The 21,592-nt window shown below is 48.2% G+C and overlaps 8 protein-coding genes across 8 annotated transcripts; 3 read left to right on the forward strand and 5 right to left on the reverse strand.

Annotated features, from left to right (window-relative positions):
* Positions 1-37: 37 nt before the first annotated feature.
* Positions 38-1,372, reverse strand: N7509_005122 (zinc finger protein; the record flags this gene model as incomplete). Its single annotated transcript, XM_056629759.1, has 1 exon — positions 38-1,372. One exon carries the CDS (start codon positions 1,370-1,372, stop codon positions 38-40), a length of 1,335 nt encoding a protein of 444 aa, XP_056489061.1.
* A 541-nt stretch (positions 1,373-1,913) lies between these two features.
* Positions 1,914-5,270, reverse strand: N7509_005123 (uncharacterized protein; the record flags this gene model as incomplete). The annotated part of the gene is made up of 7 exons (XM_056629760.1): positions 1,914-3,211; positions 3,266-3,743; positions 3,793-4,121; positions 4,177-4,509; positions 4,565-4,730; positions 4,787-5,084; positions 5,143-5,270. The coding sequence occupies 7 exons, from the start codon at positions 5,268-5,270 to the stop codon at positions 1,914-1,916; spliced, it is 3,030 nt and encodes a 1,009-aa protein (XP_056489062.1).
* A 1,305-nt stretch (positions 5,271-6,575) lies between these two features.
* Positions 6,576-7,474, forward strand: N7509_005124 (RTA1 domain-containing protein; the record flags this gene model as incomplete). The annotated part of the gene is made up of 2 exons (XM_056629761.1): positions 6,576-6,744; positions 6,792-7,474. The coding sequence occupies 2 exons, from the start codon at positions 6,576-6,578 to the stop codon at positions 7,472-7,474; spliced, it is 852 nt and encodes a 283-aa protein (XP_056489063.1).
* A 1,072-nt stretch (positions 7,475-8,546) lies between these two features.
* N7509_005125 (RTA1 domain-containing protein) lies at positions 8,547-9,176 on the forward strand (the record flags this gene model as incomplete). Its single annotated transcript, XM_056629762.1, has 2 exons — positions 8,547-8,667; positions 8,725-9,176. 2 exons carry the CDS (start codon positions 8,547-8,549, stop codon positions 9,174-9,176), a joined length of 573 nt encoding a protein of 190 aa, XP_056489064.1.
* Positions 9,177-9,542: 366 nt separating this feature from the next.
* Positions 9,543-10,685, reverse strand: N7509_005126 (uncharacterized protein; the record flags this gene model as incomplete). The annotated part of the gene is made up of 1 exon (XM_056629763.1): positions 9,543-10,685. The coding sequence occupies one exon, from the start codon at positions 10,683-10,685 to the stop codon at positions 9,543-9,545; it is 1,143 nt and encodes a 380-aa protein (XP_056489065.1).
* A 3,064-nt stretch (positions 10,686-13,749) lies between these two features.
* N7509_005127 (uncharacterized protein) lies at positions 13,750-14,244 on the reverse strand (the record flags this gene model as incomplete). The annotated part of the gene is made up of 1 exon (XM_056629764.1): positions 13,750-14,244. One exon carries the CDS (start codon positions 14,242-14,244, stop codon positions 13,750-13,752), a length of 495 nt encoding a protein of 164 aa, XP_056489066.1.
* A 1,044-nt stretch (positions 14,245-15,288) lies between these two features.
* On the reverse strand, positions 15,289-17,961 carry N7509_005128 (caspase family protein; the record flags this gene model as incomplete). Its single annotated transcript, XM_056629765.1, has 5 exons — positions 15,289-15,551; positions 15,905-16,074; positions 16,191-16,996; positions 17,064-17,429; positions 17,944-17,961. The coding sequence occupies 5 exons, from the start codon at positions 17,959-17,961 to the stop codon at positions 15,289-15,291; spliced, it is 1,623 nt and encodes a 540-aa protein (XP_056489067.1).
* An 815-nt stretch (positions 17,962-18,776) lies between these two features.
* On the forward strand, positions 18,777-20,783 carry fbx15 (F-box domain protein; the record flags this gene model as incomplete). Its single annotated transcript, XM_056629766.1, has 2 exons — positions 18,777-18,929; positions 19,038-20,783. 2 exons carry the CDS (start codon positions 18,777-18,779, stop codon positions 20,781-20,783), a joined length of 1,899 nt encoding a protein of 632 aa, XP_056489068.1.
* Positions 20,784-21,592: the final 809 nt, after the last annotated feature.

Below are 21,592 nucleotides of genomic sequence, written 5' to 3' on the forward strand. Positions count from 1 at the left end.
ATTAAGGGTAGAAGTAGCTAGACATTTCCCCTCCACATCACTGCTTCGCTTCGCGGTGTCCGTGACCGAGTCCCTTCTCGAGACTCTCCTTCTCCCGCCGGATACACCCGTTGATGAAGTTGCGTGGAAGACCAGCTAACCGACCGTCCTTTCTGTCGAGGACTTGACTGGCCTTTTCAATGTAACTCGAACGAAAAACATCCCATAACTTCTGTTCCAGAGCATCATCCGTTAGCGGCAAAGGATAGTATGGATCATTCTCGAAGAATGATTCAACAAGGTGAGCGACAAGGGCATCTGGATTGTCTATTGCCGCGGCTTCATCCCAACCATTGCAAAGATTGAAGTCCAAGACCCACAACCGCGTGGTGCGGCGCATGAAATTCACGGTCAGAAGCGATTCGATATCAGTGTGGGGTGCCATAGCGGCCACATCGTCTGAACTCATTGTAAGAGACGCAAGGACATCTTGTCCGTACTTTCTATCCCCTTCACTCCCAAGAACGAACTCTATATCGTACGCATCTACGTTGGCGGACCAATGAATGATGGCCAACGCTTCGCCTATGGCTGCAGCCAGGCTGTGCACAGGATACTTGAGATCTATCATCTGGTCGAGATGAAGGTTAAAATTCCGAAGTGTGAAGTTCGGGGGAGGGGTTGTTGTGACACGACGACGACCCAAATACACGCGAGCCAAACAGTCACGGTCTGTAGGGTTGGCAGCGACAAATGCACGCGATTCCGCTGAACAATATTTGCTGATCAAAGCCTCTCGCGCAATTTTGGGGATGGGGAGGATCCGTTCCGAAACCAAAGTCATGGCGGGTAGGGTAATGGAGTCGTGGACAGGCGGGAAAAGATTCATGTTGCGTTCCCACCACACGTTGTTACCCTTGGGGACATAAGAGTAGAGTCGCGGAACGCGGCATTCGATGCGGTTGTTTTGGGGGTTATCGAAAGCCTCTTGCACACGTAAATGTGCCTTCAAGTCGGCCCATAGAGCGTCCTCGTATGAACGTTTCGCCACTTTCAGAACGTATCCTTGTCCAGGCTTTTCAAAAATGAGCCCACACTGGCCAAAACCGATGACGCGATACTCCACAAAGGGGAGAGGTTGTTGGGTCTGTTGGAAGAGGGCAAAAGAAGAGGCCGTACTCGAATAGGATTTCGGGGCGAGGACTCGGGATAGGATGGTGACAGGTGAGGAGCACTCATTGAGTTCCAGGTCGTTGATCACAGTTTCATTGTGATGCTGGTCAAGCATTGCAGATAGTTCATTGCTGAGATTGATGTTCGATCGAAGTGAGGAGGTCACAAAGATTGGTGACTCTTTGCTCGAGTGCTGGGCAGCACGTCGTAAACCTTCCATTGTAGAAGCGGTTTGATGAGAGGTCGATGAGCGGTCGGTGAGCGGTTCGATGAGCGGAGGAGAGAACAGAATACTGCGAGGGAATCACTAGGTAAATAAGAAAAGGGCACACATGGTTTCCCGAACAGGAAAATATGCATGGGTGCCTAAATATCTCAATAACATGGGAGGCCGATGCCACATTTGGATGCGACACAATCGGATCGGGAAACATACTTACCAAAACACCCCAGTGAATGAATCATGGTCGACTAATCAAAACTCAGGTGTACCTTCCTCCTTCTCATTCACCTACGTGTGCCTTCCTCTTTCCTTCCCACTACTACTACTACTACTACTTTTAGGATCGACTGGATTTAATAAAACAGAGTCAGAGTGGCCATGTCCCTATAATGTACATTAAGTATCCAAAGATATAGCAAATAACATTCTGATGGCCCTAGAAGAGTTTCAGAAGTGCGCACAAATCAGGAAACTAAACGAAAGAAGACTTATATATGGGTTCGTCGTGAAGCCGAAAAACCCAGTACATCATGATCGGCTAATCCAAATTCAGTTTCTCTCCAATCACCCAGTCAATCCACACAGGTCCCAACAGCCCATAATCCTGGCTCTCACTATCTGCAAAAGTCGGTGCTATCGTCGACAATGGCATACCCACAGCAAGAAGGTTATCTGCATCTGCTCGGACCCGATTGTACAAGGTCGTAGTGACCTCAACCTTGACCACATTTTGTTCCCCCCGCGAAAGGAATTCACTAATATCTACCTTTGCATTATCGACAGGAAATGTAGGCAGAAGTTTCTCATTGACCCAGACACGCATCGTGTTGAAGATTGGTCCGACGGAAAGATAGGCTCCGATATTCGGGATGTCTGGAACTGTAAAGTTTGTAGTGTAAGTTCCCACTCCACTCACTTTCTCCAATGGTTTGCTAATATCTTTCCAAGGCTTCAGGTGCTGGCCGGAAAATTTGTGCAAAGTCACCAAGGTTTCAATGGAGGCAGTGTTTTTGGAATTTCCATGCCAGTCCTCAATTTCAATGTCCCAAGTCGACAGATTGGTAGCACTTGGAATTGTGGCGTTGAATTTGTAAGTGGTGCCATTATTGAGAACGATCGTGGAAGAACCTTTCAGGTTGGCCACAAGTTGTCTGTCAGATGTGAATTTCACTTCCTCAACAGCGCCGGTAACATCAGTCACCCAGGTGGAGCTTTCCACCTCCGAAGACATGAAGGCAAGAATGATGGTTTCATCATGCTTTAGAGTCAGTGGAATGCGAACTCCAGAATCCGTCAATTGGTACCTCCCGAGCGGAGTTATCTCGCCGTTCCATGCATTGAGGAGGAATGGTTTCATGGCTTTATGACCAGAGAAATCAGCAACAAATGTCGAAGAATGATTCCCATCGTTGAACAGCCAGACAAATTTTGTTTCAGTAATGGGATGGACCCGCTGTACTGAATAGATTGACTCTGTTGCTTCAACAAAAGCGACCCTCGGCACTATTCCTAGTCGTGATAGGAGATCGGGCAGTTGACTGGTAGAGACAATATGGTGGATATTTTCTCCATCTCCTAGGAAACTATTCAACCCCGAGATATCTTTGACTTGGCTCGTGGCTCGTGGTGAAGTATACCAAGATGTCCCGATGAAGATAATTGGAAGACCAGCTTTGTCGAAATCCGTAATCTTTGCCCGAGTTTTATCGCTGATGAGGGTTCCGTTAAGAAAGATAAGGGATTGATAGCCAGGTCCTTCTGGAGCAAAAATACCCTTCTTGACGTGGGAAGCAGGAAGATACAAATTATCGGGGCCAACAAAGTTGTACGTAAAGCCTGTGAAGTATGATCAGCATTGTTCTCTAACAATAGCATGATTTGTGCCCGTACCGCTCTTTTGAAGATTGTTGGAGTCATAGATGACAGATGCCTCCCACTTGGTCTTTGAATCGAAAATGGCGAGATCCACCCGCGGGACTCCCATTTTCAAGACATGTTGTGTTCTTCCCATATATCCAAGAATATCCGGCATATGCTTCCAAGCGGGCTGTATTCTGTTCCACGAATCGGTGGTTTGATAGCCAAATGGTTGGTATCCCGGCCACGATGTGTTAGCATACGCTCCACTATATGCCATCCCATGCAAAACCATCATTGTAAGTCCTCCCGCATATGACTTTTTGACGGATTTGAGCACCTCTGGAATAGTCTGGCTATAGGCCGGCTTGAATTCTGCACCACATTCGGAAGAGATGTCAATTTTGTGGGCCAGTTGTGCAGGTCCAGATAGCGTTCGGTATGCATCTATAATGTCCTCAAATCCAAGCGATTCACCTTCCGGGGCGTCAACCAACGGAATCTCGTTTACCTTGTCAAGTTAGAATGTGCGATCGTGCGAGCCAGGGTGTGTCACTTACAAAACTGAGAGGCAGGTTATAGGATGGCTGAGCTGAATATTGAAGTCCAAGGGAGTGTGCCCAGGCAGTGTGGTGCCTGAGGTAGTCTCGATAACATTCACTCAGAGTTTCTCTGAACCTGACAGTGTGAATGCTAGTTCCAGATTCGGTCAAATCCCCGTACGAATACTCTTCCGAATACGGTGAAGATTCTGCATCAAAGGAATTGTCAGTATTGAAAAGCAGGGGTAGGTATTTGATGAGGCTATATCCATGGATGGATTGAAAGCGCTCTAGAAATCCACGCGTCCATGGAAGGGCGAAAAGCAGCTCCATGCTGTCTTCCCAGGCTGATTGATTTTGTAAGTATTGTTTGCCTCGCTAGATTTGAGGGTCTTAACACACCATAGTTGCCGTTTAGCCTCAGACTTTCCCTGGTGCTTTCATTTTTCAAGACATACTCCTCAAAGATCTTAGTATGCACTTCGGCTCCCTTTTTGCTAAAGTGGTCCACAACGAAGGAGCCCCTCTCGATAGGTGTTGTTCCATTCGCACCATTGAAACAGGATATTTGGTTTGTGTGACCTTCCCAAAATGAGAACACTTTCCACATGTTATTCCCCTGAGGGGCATCCCAGGATAGTCTTCCGTTGTCTACCTGGTGGGTCAAATCGACCATCGACGATTCATCCAAGTACATCAACCCGGGATGAGCATCTGATTCGTTTGACCCATGCTCTTTGAATGGTCAGCAACCAATCAATTCTATGATAAAATGTTTGGCGTCAAATACCGGATAGGACTTTCCCAGCTATAACTGCTATCAGTTGACCTTTGTCGGGGCTTGACAGCCCGTGCATAAAGCCGCCTCCGGACTGTAACACGCCTGTCAGGTTCTGCGGTTCAGGAACAGGCCCCGAAAATATAGTACCGGCTTTTACACTTTCAACACCGAGTTGCTATTATGCAACGATCAGCAGGTCAAAAAGCATTCACACGATAAGAAGCTCCTTACCAGTTGGATGGAGAGGCCGTCAGTTCCTGCTTTGACAGGTGACCCCTGGCCCTGACTGGCACCAAGACTAAAGTCAAATAGCAATTCATTGCTAACGGCAGATTGAAGGGTTTCCCTAAAAACAGTTTCGAAGGGCTCCATGCCAAAACCATAAGTTTCCCAATCGGTGGGGGTTTGGGAGTTGGTTGGATTGCCGTAAAAATAGAAGGGTACTAGTTCAAGGCCTCCTGAGCCCACAGCGGCGAGGTCGGAGATATCGCGCCGAATAGACTCAATGGAAATGCTGGCGTCAGGTATCCTATGATTTATTAACAAGAGTCAGTCTTTGTAATATTTTCATGGAAAGAAGTAGTCACCAGTAACGGAATTTTGGACGAGATCCAGCCGGGGGCGTCTGGAAAGCATCATAAAAGCCTTCTTCCTCTAGAAGGGATATACCACATGTTACGCGGAACAGTGCGATCAAAAATAAAAGACACAGCATCATGTTTCAGATACTCGACGAAGCCTCAATCTGTAGATTTTACCTGGTCCTGGTTGTACCCTTGAGAGTCCCGAAGTTGTCTCCTTGCTTGGTGAGCTCTGCTATGATTAATTGAGGTTCTCGGGGTCACAAACCTTGGAACGATAAAAATATATTTAGACAGAAGAATACGACGTATTCTATTCGCCTAGCTTGAAAGTTTTCATGGCAGGTACTATTTGCTCCACCTCGGCCGCGACGAGCTCATGTAGATCCGTGTTCCAAGTGTGAAGCAAAACACGAAAACAAATGGTGCCAGGATATACCTAGGTTTAAGTGGGCCAGTATCCAATTTTCTTTCTAATTCTATCTCCCGTCCTCCGTACTGCTGCTTCCGTATTCTCGTAGACCCCATTTGCCACTATGCAGAACTAGTGGAACAAAATTTTATTTTAGCAACAAAACGCTTTGCTTCCTGCATTTTCGAATTGGAACACTCAATTAGTTTACTTGATCTATACTGCAGCCTGTTCGTTTCTTCTTTTTTCCGTTACCATAAGCACATATGCCTAACCGAAAAAGCGGGAGCCGTATACAAGTGGGAATATGATGCAAGCAAATTGCGAAAGAGAAAATAAATGAAATTAACGCCGACGCATTTTAAATATAAATATTGAATCTCTATGCCGAAGTGCCAACCTGAAAAAATTGACAGCAGAATACCAGGATTTTGGGAATTCAGGGGGCATGTTTATCTAGTCATGGATCGGTAAAACGTCGGTAATACTCTCGGATTCTCGTATTAATCTTCCGTCCCCACTCTCAAAATTTTTAAGTTGCCGCAGGGCCAAATGCTATCGATCCACATCAGGTCTGGAAGCCTGCTTCGGCCCTAGATATTCACGAGGTATGAGCACAGCATCTTCCTCTACTCTTCCATCCTCCAAGGTCATGACAAGTCTCCCACTCATGGGCTGCTCAAATGGTTGCTATTAACACATCTTGTAGAACATGACATATGGAAGTCCCAGTGCATCCTGAAGATAAGTCAATTCGTTCCCGCAATACATTATAGCCTCTATAATAACAGTAAAAGTGGAGCCTAGAACTGTTCATCGGTATCCACATGCAATAATCTATCAATGTGTGTCCTGTTTTATCTTCTCTTATGAATTTTGGGCCACTTGGCCGATTTTAGATATTATTTTTGTCTGGCTACTCTCGCATAGCACAGAATACCCGTGGACAGGCGTATAAATATCTTCCGCCGTCGCCATATTCAAACTACGGGAAGAACTTGAAATCGTATCTCAAAAATTTTTGACCATGGCAAACAGCGTCACTACCAGCGACAATGGAATCTACGAATACAAGCCTAATCAAAGCGCGACTATCGTAATGGCTGCTCTTTTTGGAGTCAGTGCTGTCTATCATCTCATAGTGATGATAAAAAAAAAGACATGGTTCTATAGTTCATTGGTAGCTGGTGCTATAAGTACGTATACCTTAAGTCGTACCTGTTTTATTACTAACAACTACTAGTGATGACTGTTGGATACATTGCCCGCTTCATTTCCGCAAAATCACCCCTCGAGCTTGGGCCTTATATCATACAATCGCTCTTTATCATCCTTCCACCTTCTCTATATGCCGCAACCATCTATATGATCTATGGTCGTATAGTAAATTTTGTCCACTCACCCGACGCAAGCATGATTCCGCCTAATCATGTTACGAAAATATTTGTTTGCGGAGATATTATCTCGTTCTTCATGCAAGCTGGTGGCGGAGGCATGATGGCTCAGCCCGATATGGCCAATCTGGGACAGAAAATTATGCTTGTTGGGCTGTTTACTCAACTCCTCTTTTTCAGTTTCTTCTTGACTATTTCCCTGGTATTTTGGAAGCGGATGCAGTACTCTGCTAAGCTATACACTACACCCGAATATGGAAAGCACACCTGGAAGTCTCTGATAAAGCTCTTATTCGGAGCTGCCGTCATCATTATTTTGAGATGCGTCTACCGCATTGTGGAATTTGCTCAGGGAAACAACGGTTATCTTGCAAGTCATGAAGTTTACATGTACATTTTTGACGCTGTACCGATGTGCATTGTGCAGTTAATGTTTCATTTTGTTCATGCGGGCGATGTCTTCCCTTCAGGTTTCGGCAAACCAATGCAACAGGATAATGGGAGTTGGATAAACCTCAACGAAAGACTATGATTGCGCAAGGAATTGGAATTATCGTTCATCATTTTAATTGAGATCTCTCTCGGCAATATCTGATGGTTTCTTTGGCAGATCATCACTAATCCACAATTTCGAAAAGAGCTCAATCGAAGGTTAATTCAAGGCTCCTGTATTTTAGTTTGTCGATATAGATCCCGATCTTTCAATTGTACAATATTTTGCAGCCTAAATCCTTACGCCCTTTCCAATGGTGAAGTTATCATAATTCATCGTTACCAACTTGATGATAATAATGATGAATCACTATAGTGAGCGACGGCTCCTTTATCCATTATTGGGTGTGATGCTCACTTAGGCAGCTAGGAAAAAACCAATACGAGGATCCGGGTAACTATTGGTGGGTCTTTCCAGTAATTGACCAGTTTCGCATTCTCGCATTCTCGCATTCTCGTATCCGCGGATATCCCGTATCTTCGGTTTCCCGATCCCTGCCTCTCAACGCTAATCCTGATTAGGCAGCCCGGGACTTAAAAATCTTAAAATCTTATTAGTCTATCCTTGGTAACAGCGCCCAGGGGCGAGAATCTGCTGTATGACCGTTCTGTATGACCGTTGACTGAGGATTAAATATAAAAGTTTCCTATCTCCCACTTTCTTGTCACTGGAAGATTAACCTGCCAGAATATCCATTCGCCTACTTTGGCGATTTACACTCATTACGCTCTTCAACCTAAGTAAACATCGCGATCGACCATGAGCGACACAAGTGGGGAATACTATGAGTTTCAACTCTACAGATACACTCCTTCTCTCGTTGGTGCTGTTATATTTGTTATTTTGTTTGCCTTGACGACTGCCTACCATATCTACCAGCTTATAAGAAGCCGCTCATGGTACTTTACGGCGTTCGTTCTGGGTGGAATTTGTGAGAATTTACCGCTTTGACATCACGATTCTTATTTTCTAATCATTTCAAACAATAGTCCAGATAATCGGGTATTCTGCACGAGCCGCGGCACATTCGAATTCGAAGAGTATACCTATCTATTCGATCCAAACTCTCTTGATTCTATTAGCGCCTCCACTTTACGCCGTATCTATCTACATGGTCCTTGGGAGGCTCATCATGCATCTCGGTGCAGAGAGCTACAGCATAGTGCCCGTGCGGTGGCTAACAATTATTTTTGTTACGGGAGATATAATTGCATTTGTGATGCAAGCTGCAGGTATGTGACACACACACTGTCTCAAACTTCAAAGCATCGCTAACAGTTTTCTTCTAGGAGGAGGAATCATGGCAAGCGGCACAATAAGCGCAATGACAACAGGCGAACATGTCACAATCGGCGGCCTGTGTGTGCAACTCCTTTTCTTCACCATCTTCGTGATCACATCCGTTGTCTTCCATGTGCGTATTCGCTCAAAACACACTCAACGAACTCTCGGAATTCAACGAGATCGTTCCGGAAAAACTGTTCGCAGCTGGGAATCTGTTCTTTGGGGGCTATACATTGCCAGTATTTTGATTCTTGTGAGGTCAATCTTCCGTCTTGTGGAATATGCACAGGGAAATGATGGCTATTTGATTAGCCATGAGGTATTCATGTATGTTTTTGACGGCGCTTTGATGTTCTTCGCGATGGTCGCGATGAACGTATTCCACCCTTGCACGGTTCTAATTTCATCTGCGAAAGGCGGGAGCCACCAATTGGAGGATCAAATACGAGAATCATAGAGGGGTCCTGTTTGATCCGCGGGTCATTGAATAAACTTGAATTAAACTTCATCACAATCTATACCCCTCCATCTTCAGGCCACCATCGGTAGATTATCTGTCGAGGCTCTATCCCGGTAACAAGGCTCTGTGGATTCTGACGAGATACTTTATCTCCCAAGGCAATAGAGCTTCAGATACTACCCGCCTGGTTTATGGGAAAGAAGAAAGCGATTTCGTCCATGACCCAGTACGTCATGTCAGAAAAAATGGATTACTATGTAGATTACGACCACAAACCTCTCTCATGAATCCATTGATAAGTTGAAAGTTACCTTTTTTTGAACACTCCCAAGAAAGTGATACTCAACCCTTCAAATTGGGATATCACTGCTCAATAACATGCATGGGCCATTTCATCAGTGCGACAATCCCATCATCATAGCTCTGATTGACTATAGTAGCAGCAATCTTTCTGATCTCCGTATCAAAAGTACCCCCAAAGTACCATATCTTGTCAAGCAGTGCAAGGGTCAGGTAAAGGTGTGCCAAAATAGCCAAGGACAGGCCTTGAGCTGAGTCAAAGGGACCCGTTAAGTCTAATGACGAAATGAATCCACCATCAACAAGAGTTGGCCACGATGCAATTGCTGCATCCTCAATCTCGGACTGAATTTCGAGCTCTGGGGAAGGTTGTGCTCCTGTTCGACGTAAACAAAGCACATGTAAGATGCGCATGAACATTGTTTCCACGACGTCAATGGCGTTATCTTGATTCTGACAATAAGTAGGGTTCATCACACCTGAGCCAGAATCAGGGGTGCCAGATGGTGGGGTGATGGTCGCTTTCAGCATTTGCGAGGATGCTCGGAGATCAGATATAGCTTGGATGGCATTTGATGAGAAAGCTGCGAATTTCGCTGATAAAGTGCCTTTGGAAAACTCCATTAGAGGAACCAAATCTGGTATGGAATTTTTCCAGTCATCATTGGACTTGTTAAATACTAATAATGATCTCAATCGACCTCTTTGGAGATGCATCCAATATTGTCCCCCGAGTGAGAACGAGACTCGTATTAAGTGTAGCCATTGAGATCGAGGCCATTCAGGAGCTTCTTGAGCGCCATGCAACGCATCCGTTGTCGCAACAGGACTGTCACTGGGAGCCAAATCTCCTACCCGGAGGGACGCAAATGCAAATGCATTGATTAGGAATGTTCCAGTCAACAACTCTTCGGAGTTTGATTCTTGATGCGATTGAATTTCTTGCTGGAATCCCTTCAATCCTTTTTGATGGTGACTTATGACTAACCGAGTCAATGAGTCGTTGTCCTTGGTTAAATTGGGATTATTCAATTGATTTGTCAACATATCGACTCCAGCCAATGCCAGGAGCAGATGCATCAGATATTCTGCTCCAGAAGCAATATCAGGAATGATGATTTTCCACACTAGAGCTTTCTCGGGATTTAGAGTCATCCGCATTGAGGTATGTAGGATATAATGCTGTAGGAGTTTGAGATCTTGCATATTCAAGTCGTCCTTCGCCCCCTGCAGTTGAGCAGTCTCGGCAAAGGAAGCATTGAAATTCAGAGGGCGAATTTGCAGCTCCTGGGGGCTCTGCGGGTGAGAGCTCGAAGTTCGGGCGTCAGGAGCCACCCTCCTCCGGGTTGATGCGCGTGTATTGATTGGATCAGGGAACAGACATTCATCACGTCGGACAAAGCACGCCCCACACACTGGCCGCGCCTCATCACACTGGCAGGATTAGCCATAAGGCTTGCAAAATATCATGTGACCCTCGGTACCTTAACGTGACGATTTTTGCAGGTGTAGCAGCCACCTCGCGATTTGGTGTGACTTATGCGTTGCTTTTGTTGAAATCTCGGGTTCGAAGTAGAGTCCGATGCAGGACCTTGAGGATGATTTGACGTCATCTCCAGCATGGGATAGTCAAGAAATCCCCCTTGTGGTATATTTCATAGCATTTGGTGTAAGGAAGAATGAATTACTAGGGCAGGGAATTCCCAGGTTGACCGCGTTCCAGAGAAAAAAAATGCCCTGCTCTTAGATCTTAATCGCTTCACCGCTCGACAACAGAACTGCAGCTGTATCGGCAGAAAAGGGGGATCATCCGAAACACCAGCGTTCCAAAATTACTTTTGTGTTATGTGCTTGTGCCGACAAGATTCTTATGTGGTTACCTAGTAGCTGAGGCCTAAGGGGTGAAAAGGAAAGATTGAGGCTGCTGCCTATCTAAGCCCCAAGGGACAAATGGCAGCCTTGATGCCTGAGGCCTGGATTTGTTAACATTATTTCTAGCCATCAATGGATATCCCCTCAGGCTAAGTAGTACTGTGCTCAGGTGTATCTTCCTCCTTCGCAATAATGTTCTCATTCAAATTCTTTCGTGTGTGCCTTCCACTTTCCAGTAGGCACCTTCCTCTGCCCAGTTGTAGGAATACTATATTTCCTTCCAAAATTCACTTCCCTTCCTTCCACTTCAACTTCTCTCCTCCTAGTGTCTGATTTCAGAACAATCAACTCTCTACCCTCCGAGTCCTCGATCAACAGTACAATAACTTGAATGACCTGGAGTTGCAAATGGTTTTCAAGCCCTGACTCCGATTTCCCGCTCCCAGAATCATCAACAGATTCCTCGCTCTCTTGAAAACTGCGCCATCAGCTTCGGACAGCGTGGATGCGTTTCTGAATACCCTGAACAAAAGCACGCATATATCTACGCCCATATATTTGCCGGATAGTCTCTGGGCAGTCTCATGTGTTTGTTCCTGTAACAAAACAACGACAATGCTCCTACGACCAGCCTTCCTCTTCGCCATCGTAGATAGCCTAGGCGACTACCTTGCGCCTGATGATATTCGAATAGTCATTAGCCCTTCGGACCCCAAAAGATGGATGATGGGGAGCTTGTTGTGTCTTTACTTGTCGTCGTGTTTGAAGGGCCTTTTACTATATTTGCATTGTGATTTAACTCTACGGACGGACATTTCATTTTCGAATGGAACAAAAATCATAAGAAAGGCGGATGAGGCTCTTTCGGTCCCATTTAGGCCAAGACAGACGAGAGTGAGAGTGCCTCTGGAGTACGGTAGTATAGACTTAGGGTGCAGAACCACCGTTTCCGCTCTCCACGCTTTCATTTCAATCCATGAGAAAAATCCACGCGTCCATGGAAGGGCGACCCGAAAATATTCGCAATACTGAGCTACTAAATCGAATTCTAGCGGTGTATGTACTATCTCGTCACCTGACCCAATAGGCCAATAGCCCGATGTGGCATGCGGGCGGGCAGCAAGGACATCAAAACGGCTCACCTCAGACCGACCCGCAGGAAAATAATTCCCCCCCGATCACGCAAGATCAGATTGAATGAGACCGGTATCAAAGATCTTCGAGCCTAACGGGATGTGGAGAGAGTGGAGTCAGACGAGTGTGAGCGTTGATCTGCAATGTTCATGCGCAGTGATGCAAGGAGCATACAGTACATAGTGGGGGTCAGCCACTGCCAGCGGAGGGGTGGAGGGAGGGGTGGGAAATAGTTAGCGAAGCGACAGCGACAGCGACAGCGTGACTGGCTCAAGTGATTTTAGGCATCCGGCATTGCACACGATTCAATTGCGCGTCTCATAAATTCCGCGACCGTTACAGCGCTATACAAGACCGATTCAAGACAGTTTTAAAAGAATCAACGGTAGTGGTGAATATGTATGGACAGGTTTCGGTTCCACGGGAAAGAAAATGTATTTTTAGCTCCAAGACTACCCGAACCCGAAAGTTCGAGTCGGAGGTCGCGCATGGCTGACGCACGTCGATCCACCACTATGAGGCTTGGGGAACGCCCCGTGGCCGGTGTGGCGTTGGGACAGCCAATTACACCTGCAGTTACGCGGAAGGCGTCGTCAAGGGCATACTTTATGCTTATACTAGATAGATCGGAAAGAGAAGTAGGGAAGATCTGATGCAGAGTACTAGAACAGAGTAGAATAGAGGTTTTAGAGTAAATAATAAATGATTGATTTGATTTCCCAAACGCCAAGCTATGCGCAATATTTCCCAGTATTAATTGAAAAAAGGGAACCCTGTCAAAAACGCAAATCAGGTAAATACAAATGCCGACGCAGTAAGGCGTATGAACTGCCGTGGATATAATGACAAAAGGAGGGGATGATTAAGTCACAGCAAAATAAGAAATGTCCCCAAAACCAAACCAAACCAGAGCAAACCAAATCCGAAACCAAGCCCATCATTAAACAAAACCAAAACCAAAGGTCAAGGTAACAAACAATTAAAAACCAAACTCCATATGCGGGATGTGTATATATTGGATCGATCGTCGCTGCAGGTGGGGAGATCGGCAACGTCAAGTCAGGTCGCAATAATTTTTATCGAGGTGAGCGTTGCTTTGCGACTGAACAGACTCGTCTCGTCGAGAAGAGAAGAGTCGAAACGTTCTCGATCTCTCCCTTTCTTCCATGATTTTTTTTTGGATTTTCTTCCGTTTCAAATAGAATGTCGCAAGGTCCTCTCCTCAGCCCAGTCCGGCCCCCACCAGACCCAAGACCCAGGTAAATTAAATGAAAGTGGTCTGACTGCGGCTAGCGTATTGAGTGGAGGAGCCGATCAGATTAGGCGAAGAGATACTAGCAGGCTTCCCATAGGAGCCCTTGCTAGAAAAGAAAGACAATCTGCGCGAAAGACGACGGCTCAGACTGCGCTGCGGCGCGGGACTCGGATCCACGGACATAATCGACACCGGGCGCGACCGCGGGGGCCGGGGGTGTACTTGAGTTCCCGCAGTTTCGGGACGTTGGCCGGGATTGAAGTTGGCGTCGAAGCGCAGGGTTGAGCGACGCTTGATTTTGTTGGCGGTTGAACGGGCGGGGTCGAGGTTTAGGGAGAAGTCCTCTTTGATGTCGTCGAGGGCGTAGGAGACTCGGCGGAGCATGCCGGGTTTTTCCATGATGGAGGGCTCGCGCTGTTCGAAGCCGTAGACTTCTAGTGGGGTGCTAGGGCCATCGTCGATGTCGATCGGGGTGGCGTAGAATCTTGGGTATTTGACGGCCATGGGGGTGCGTCTGGGTTGAGCGGGGAGTGAGACGGTAGAGGCCTGTTGGGAGGAATAGGGAAGATGAGGGTCGGAGGATGAGACGCTGGAGGAGTAGGAGTAGGAGGAGTTGGAGGACAGCATGGTGATGGTGGTGGTGGTGGCAGTCCTGGTGAGGTGAGGTGAGGTGAGGAGGTGTAAGAAGAAGGAATCAAAATAGAAAAGAGCACCGACAGAAAAGAAAAGCTATGAGAAAAAAGCGCGGTGCAGTGCCAGTGGTAAGAAAGAGAGGACATTCCCAAAGAGACCAAAGTGGATCAAGACATCGTACTTAGTCTCAAGCTACCAGGCGCCGGCCCGTGTAACACGATGTAATGTGTTTCAGATGGTATTATTTGGGATTTATGATTTAATATTGGATATTGGATATTGGATATGACTCCGGAGATGTACATATGCCTTGTGCATAGTACAAGTATCAATATGAATAGTTAGTTGCTAGTAGTCAGTAGTATACTCCTACTACTTATAGTATATCCCTTTACTATCAGATCTTAACTCCTACTCCTATTCTACCATCCATACCAGATTCCCCAACTCGACCCTCTACCCACCAAGCCTACCACTATACTCCATACACACTCTATAATGTCTTAAATCTGACACAGAGTACGCGCGATCCATCTCATCCATGGCGTGGTTTACTTTCCTCTCCCGGCCCCATCCCAATCCATCCCAATGGATTCCATCTCCCCACCCAACCCATCTTTTCTCTCTTTTCCAAATTCTCTCCCGTTCCTTTCACACTCAGCTTCTCAGCTCCGAACAAAACCGTGGGAACTCTCCCCGCCAACACGAAAAAAAAAGAGAACAGAATCCACCGTTCCCACCGGAGATCTTCTGCCGTCACCCGCTGATTGGCCCGATCCGAGTCTCAGGGGGGAAATGGGATCGCGCGATTATTTTTTTTCCACTCTAGCGTCGGACAATGCGGTCTCCGTTCACGGTTCTCACCGGCAATGCAAAGCCACACTGGCATAGTGTAGCGCAACTAGCAAATTTGAGTTAAGGGTTGAGCTGTTGAGTGGAGTTTAAATTCGCGCGTGGGAGATTGAACGGCCCGGATGTGAGGATTACTCGTATCCAGAGCTCTTCCCATTGAGTACAGGACGGATCACGGGTAGGTACCATAGGATCACCAGGGGGTGTATGTCTGGTGGCCCCCTCTTGGCCCTTCAATGCCGATGTCTTGGGATCCTCCGAGCGCTGAACTTCCAGTCTCCCAGTCCCAGTGTTCGTGGTGGGGAAGATGGGATGGGGCCGGGCGCCTGACAAACCAGAGTTCTGCTTTGCTGCACACAGGCCGAGGAGGAGGTGGATCGCGTGTTACGGGTATTACAGGTGGATATCCCCGCGATGGAGAGAGAGGGGATGGATGAGAGGGGAGGGAATTGGAAGGAAAGGAGAGGAACTTTGAACATGAATCGTTGCTCGTTGGCGCTCGTTTCTAAACTACAATGCTGCTGAATGGTGATAATGCTAGTGCTAGGGCTAATGATAATGCTAATGCTGGAATGTAGAGAACTTCAAGATCTCACATCACAAAGCGCAGGTTTGTATCTGCCGGATCGGTCAGCCCGAGTCCCGTCGGTTGCACGGCAGTTCATCAACTTCAACTTACCAAGGGGATGGCTGCAGCTCAGCTGCGGCTTTTGCGTATATTTGCCCTCTAGCTCCGCCCGGATCGTATTAAGCAGCTGCAAATAATTCTGCTGCGGCCACTGCTTTAGCGATTTAATGAATGCCCAGCTCAAGGCGCCTCGCGCCTGGCCGTCTTGGAAGGTATCCGCCCTGTCATTGGTCAGTCACTCTCACTCAGCCACTTACATGATGTACAGTGCATAATGTACAATGTACAATGCCAGTGTGCTGTACTAAATATATCTTTAGTCAACAGGATTACTTACGAAGTCTGCGTATCCTTGGATCCGGAAAACATCACCACGTCGGCGGGTGAAGTCTTCGTTTGAAGAGTGCGCTCACGTGCTTGTCCTCCATTCGCGGCCTTTTTGAAGAAGTTGATCGCTGTGGATGCAACACTGGATAGATCACCCTGTCCATACGAGCCGATGGCGCTGAATAGATCCTGGGCAGCTTCCTTGGCCAGATTGGGCTCCTTCAGGATACCCTGGGTCGAATAAACATATGGCAGGTCCAGAGCAGTACCGGAATGGCATGAGTCGAAGATCGCCGTGAGACGCACACCTGGACGCAGCGGTCGCACCATGATGGCGTGCATATCATCGTCAACGATGTGCCCCGTGGTACGGTAGTCAAGTGGGTAGATCACGTCATCGAAGCCATCGTCCTCGTCGCCATCCAAGTCGGGAGTGCGACCACCGTGACCGGAGAAGTGGATGAAGAGGGAGTCGTGGGGCTGGGCGTCGCGGACGAGCCACTGCATGGCCCGGAGGATGTTCGCCTTGGTCGGGAGACTCATTGGATTCTTCTGGTCGTCGGTGAGGATGACCATATCTTCTCGGCGGTAGCCAAAGCGCTCGTGCAGGAACGTCGACATGTTGCTGACATCGTTGATGCAGCCCTTGAGCGCGTTTGGCTGCCCGAAGTAGTTAATGCCGATCAGTAGCGCCCGGCGGCGACCGGTACATGCGGAGTACTGGAACTGGTAGTTAGATGGTGCCCCGTGGCCGAAATGCTGCAGGGTCTGCGGCGGCGGAGGCGGCAAGTTCGGCGAGTTTGCGCGGGGGGGCACCTGGAAGTAGCTAATCAGATGAGAGTTCTTCTGGGTGGGGAAGATGAATAAAGGGAGTGGTCTCTACCAGGTTGGTGTATAGCGAGATGAGGCTGTGATGGATAGGATTGGTGTCCATAGGGCCGAGGAGGCTGCGGTGAGGGAGCGTGACCATAAGGCTGAGGGGGCTGTGGTGAGGGACTGTGTCCATAGGGCTGAGGGGACGGAGTGTGATGAGCGTATGGCCCTGGAGGATAGGCCCCTGGGACAGGGGGAGGCGGGTTAGAGTAAGAATGAGGACGCTGATGTCCTTGGTACGGACCACCACCGTAGGGCTGAGGCGGGGGATGCGGGGACCATTGCGAAGGAGGAGGTTGTTGATAGCTCCAGGGCGGCGGAGGGCCTGGAGGGGGCGGTCCTTGACTTTGATACCACATGAGAGAGATGAGAGTGACTAGATTAAAGATATGAAGTTCTTTCGTGAGAGAAGAATCGAAGGAGAGAATGAATTTTCTCGAAGCCTTGGGGGGGCTGGCTGAGGTGGGTCAGTGCAGATCGGTTTTTGAAGGGGGAGGCGAGGCGTCCAGTGGTGGGCGGTAGACCGAGGGAACTCTTAGAGGATAGGAGGAGAGAGAGGAGGAGAAAAGAAAGAGTCAAAGAGAGTGGTATTGCAGTAAGCAAGCTAATTCCAGTGTCAATAAAGCCAATGGTATGAAAATGGAAAGCCGCGACGCCCTGAAGGCGAACCGTGGAAATGCGCCGAGGATCCCGCGTCCTCGTAGGGCTGCAGGCAACACTGTTAACAAGGGCGGAGTCGGGGTCGGAGTGCCGAGTACGGAGTAGACTGGAAACAGTTAGTATTCAGTTAGTGGAGTCCATTCGGGTTAGTCTTGTCTTGTCCGAGTGGCAATCTCGAGTCAGTCATTGTGTGTGAGTGTGTCAGTGTCAGTGTGAGTGTGAGTATGTACCACGTCAGCCGAGACCATATATGCGGGGGGCCGAGATCGGGGGAGACAACGAAGAAGAGGGGATGAGGGGATGAGGGGAAATCAGGATGAACAAATGATGCATCTGATAATAATAAACCAGGAATGAGAGACTCTTCAGGTTCTGCAGCGGCGATCGGCGGGGCAGAGCCTCAATGTAGTCCGAAAGAGGGTGACGCTACTCAACTACCATGCCTAGTGTAAGCGTCACCCTCCTAGTCACCGATGCGGCTCAACAGTTTCGAGTTGAGTGATTTTTGATAGGTGAAATTTCAGATCTGTGGAATTCGGAATTTCGAGCCGATCAAATTCGAAATGTCAAAGCGAGGGTCAGCCGGGGGGATGATGGATGCCATAGCCAGTCCAGTCAGGCTTCAAGGAAGCACTGGAAGGGGCCCAACAAAAGCAAAAGAGCCTCATTTTAGCCTTCTGGGCGATACGAGGGGATCCACTGATGGCATCGATGGCGTGACTTTCGAGAAGAGGAAAATCGTGTACGTAGTGCGGCGAGGGCAAGGGGGCTGTGTGGAGGGAAGTGTAAAAGTGGGAAGTGGGAAGGGCGTGAGGCTCAAGATGCGAGGGAAGAGTACTCCGTGACTACTCCCAGTCTTACGGTGTGCGGCTCTTCTACACCTCCCCTTCTACTCCCCCAGTTAAAGTCCCCCTCCACTCCTTCTTTCTGCTCTTCAATCCCACCCTTTCATACTATTCTATTCTATCCCCCTCTTCTGCCCTTCTACCCTTCCTCTCCGTTATACTTGCACCGCCTCCCCCCCATTATGCGCTGTTAATACTGCGCCCCCTTCTCTCCCGCCATGCCGCCACCGCGGCTGGATAACCTCCCTTTTGATGTCTTCTACCAAATCGCAACCTCGCTGGACGACCGTGATTATATTCATCTCAGCCGTACCAATCGTATCATCCATGATTCCATGCAAAGCGAACTTATCGCGAGGAAAACCGTCGAGGTAAGCCAGCCGGGCTAAGCCTCACCTCTCCCCTCTTTACCTTTGCCCCCCACCTAAAGGGGGCCAAACCGATGCATGGCTTGGCCAAAAGCTAACTAAGATCGGCAGAATGTCCTACGACATAGCAAGGAAGGCTCCATAGCCTTGCAGGCCCAGGCTGGTTATCGCAAGGCTGTCTCCCATCGCTTTGACATCAACGAGGCGGTCGCCACGGCCACCCCTTACTCCGTTTCTGTCTTGGCCTATGGTTCCGATTTTCTTTATCAACAGGGCGTGCTTTGTTATCGGGTCGGGCAGGAAATTCGTCTGCTGGACGTTCATCGGGTTGCCCAGCGTGAACGTGTCCTTAATCTCCACGATGTCCTTCGTCGCTTGGAATCTAGCCCGGTGGACAGGGATGCTGCCGAGCGGGTCAAACTTATCCACTATCATGACGGTATCGTCGTCTTACGTGTGATTAATGATGATGCATTGGGAGATGCCTTACTAGCTATTGACATGGAAAGCCGTCCCGGCCTTTCCAGGCGGAGACGCTTACTTCTCCACGCGGTTGTACCGTCTGATGTGCCCATCTTCGTGCGAAATAGTCGCTCGTATTTGTGGTATGGCTGTTTTACCGCCTCTGCCGCTAATTCTGATGGCGTCTGGTCGGTCTGTGGTGTGGATTTTGCTACACTGGACACGATTGAATTTCCATTGGACCGCGTAGTTGATGGTGATCTAGGCCAGACATTGTGCTTCGAGATGTATAAGGAGCATCTATACGCTGTCTCGACCCAAGTCGCGTCAAATGATGACGAGCGCTTCTCTTCTTTCTATCATTGGTTCTGTCACGCTCCGCGACAAAAGGGTTACAAGTGGAATGATCGCGTATGGCGCCGTGAACACCGCGAGGGTCCTATCAACGAGATGTGGACGGACTTATCTATCCGCACCGATGAGGAGACCGGTAATCCAGTCATTATCGAATGTCGCCGAGAATGGCGTCACGGCAAGAGCGAGAATCACCGGACAACCTATATCCAACCTCTCCCTACGCCGGAAGAGGCAGCCGAGGAAGACTTGAGACGTTCACCATGGGTGAATGATAATGAAGACGAAGATGAAGACGAGAACGAGACCGAGACCGAGAATGACAATCTCAAAAATATCTCAGATCACGACACGCATGGCCAAACATTTGACCAGCGACCCGAAAAGCGGCTGCGCCGCAACTACCACGCCGAATACGAGCACACGCATGACCAAAACAACCGACAAGAATTCATCGCCGCACGCACTAAGCACCGCAGTTATCACCTCTCCGCGGCAACATTCATAGATCTAGTCAACGATCCCGCCCCGGAGGCAGACGGACTTCGATCCCGCGACCGAATTCGACTACGAACAGTCTCACGCAAACGCAAATGTCCCGTCGACGAAGAAGGAACCGGCCTCTTATTCAAACACACCCAGACCGAAGCAGACGGCCGACCAGTCGAAGGGTCAGAAGAGCAATTTTCCTGTCGTGGCGTCCACCTTTGGCCAGCGGAGGATTCACCGAGTGAACTCACCCACCTTCTTTGTCCCGACACACGCGCTGGATCCGTACATGCTATTTCCGATGAGCGCTCCCTTCTATATTCAATCTCTTCTCCGGGTCTGCCGCTCGGTAACAAGGCTTTGGTTCTGATCAGTTTTGATCCTAAGATCCGATTTCCTAACCTTCCATCTCTGCGCTCGTTGAAGGCGCCGGTTGTCGGTGACATTTTTCCAGTCGATATCCCTGCTCCTGGGCCTTCTTCTAGTGGCTCGCTTATACGGGAGGCAAGACCTCTTTATCAGGCTATTGGTCGTGGATATTGGCTGCGATGAACGTAGAACGTGCATTGCATAGTAATACTGGTAACCTATAAACCTACACAACCACCTGGCCTACACCTAGCCTAACTATAACTCCTCAAATCAATACATACTACATACTCCGAAGATACTCCGAAGATATCTTCCTTTTTAATGTAATTCTTTCCCGTCTCTGTACTTTGCATAGGGTTGCATGTAGTAGTATAGCCTTGAAGCAATTGGCAAATCAAAAATTGCCATGTCACGCGTGAAAAAGGTACATTCTTGGCGCACAGTTGCCAGTGAATTCGCCGCTTCAATAATTGGGCCGCAGTCGAGTTGGATAGAATCTCCGAATTTCTTTCAAGTTCCAAGGTTCATCTGAGCAAGTTTCAATTCGGGCAACCATCGGACTGACAAGCCATATTCGAATATGATATACATATACCGTACAGGGATGGACTAAGTAGTAGTACTCGAAGTACTGCTAGCTCAAACAGTTTCAATTCCAACCAGAGCAAACTTGAACTAAACCCACGCAACTGAGACCGAAACAGCCGTCAGTAGCTATCCGACCATACAATGCCCACCTGAGGTGTCACACCTGTGACCCTGGTCCGGGCACGAAGGTGGAGCGAGTGTGAGCAAGCCCCTGCATAAGATGAAACAGACCCAGACACTAGTGTCATCCTTTTGAGCTTAAGCTTAAATCGAGCTTGAATTTGACCAACGGCCCCGGAGGAATTTCTACTAGTTCTTCTAGGTAGATCTAAATATACTTCTACCTAGTGGAAGAATTTCAGACACCATTTCTATCGTAAGTTTATGTATTATTCTAGATA

The sequence above is a fragment of the Penicillium cosmopolitanum genome, assembly GCF_028827165.1.
Source record: "Penicillium cosmopolitanum strain IBT 29677 chromosome Unknown utg000006l:49.0-5199605.0:1.0-5204138.0, whole genome shotgun sequence".
Lineage (NCBI taxonomy): Eukaryota > Fungi > Ascomycota > Eurotiomycetes > Eurotiales > Aspergillaceae > Penicillium > Penicillium cosmopolitanum.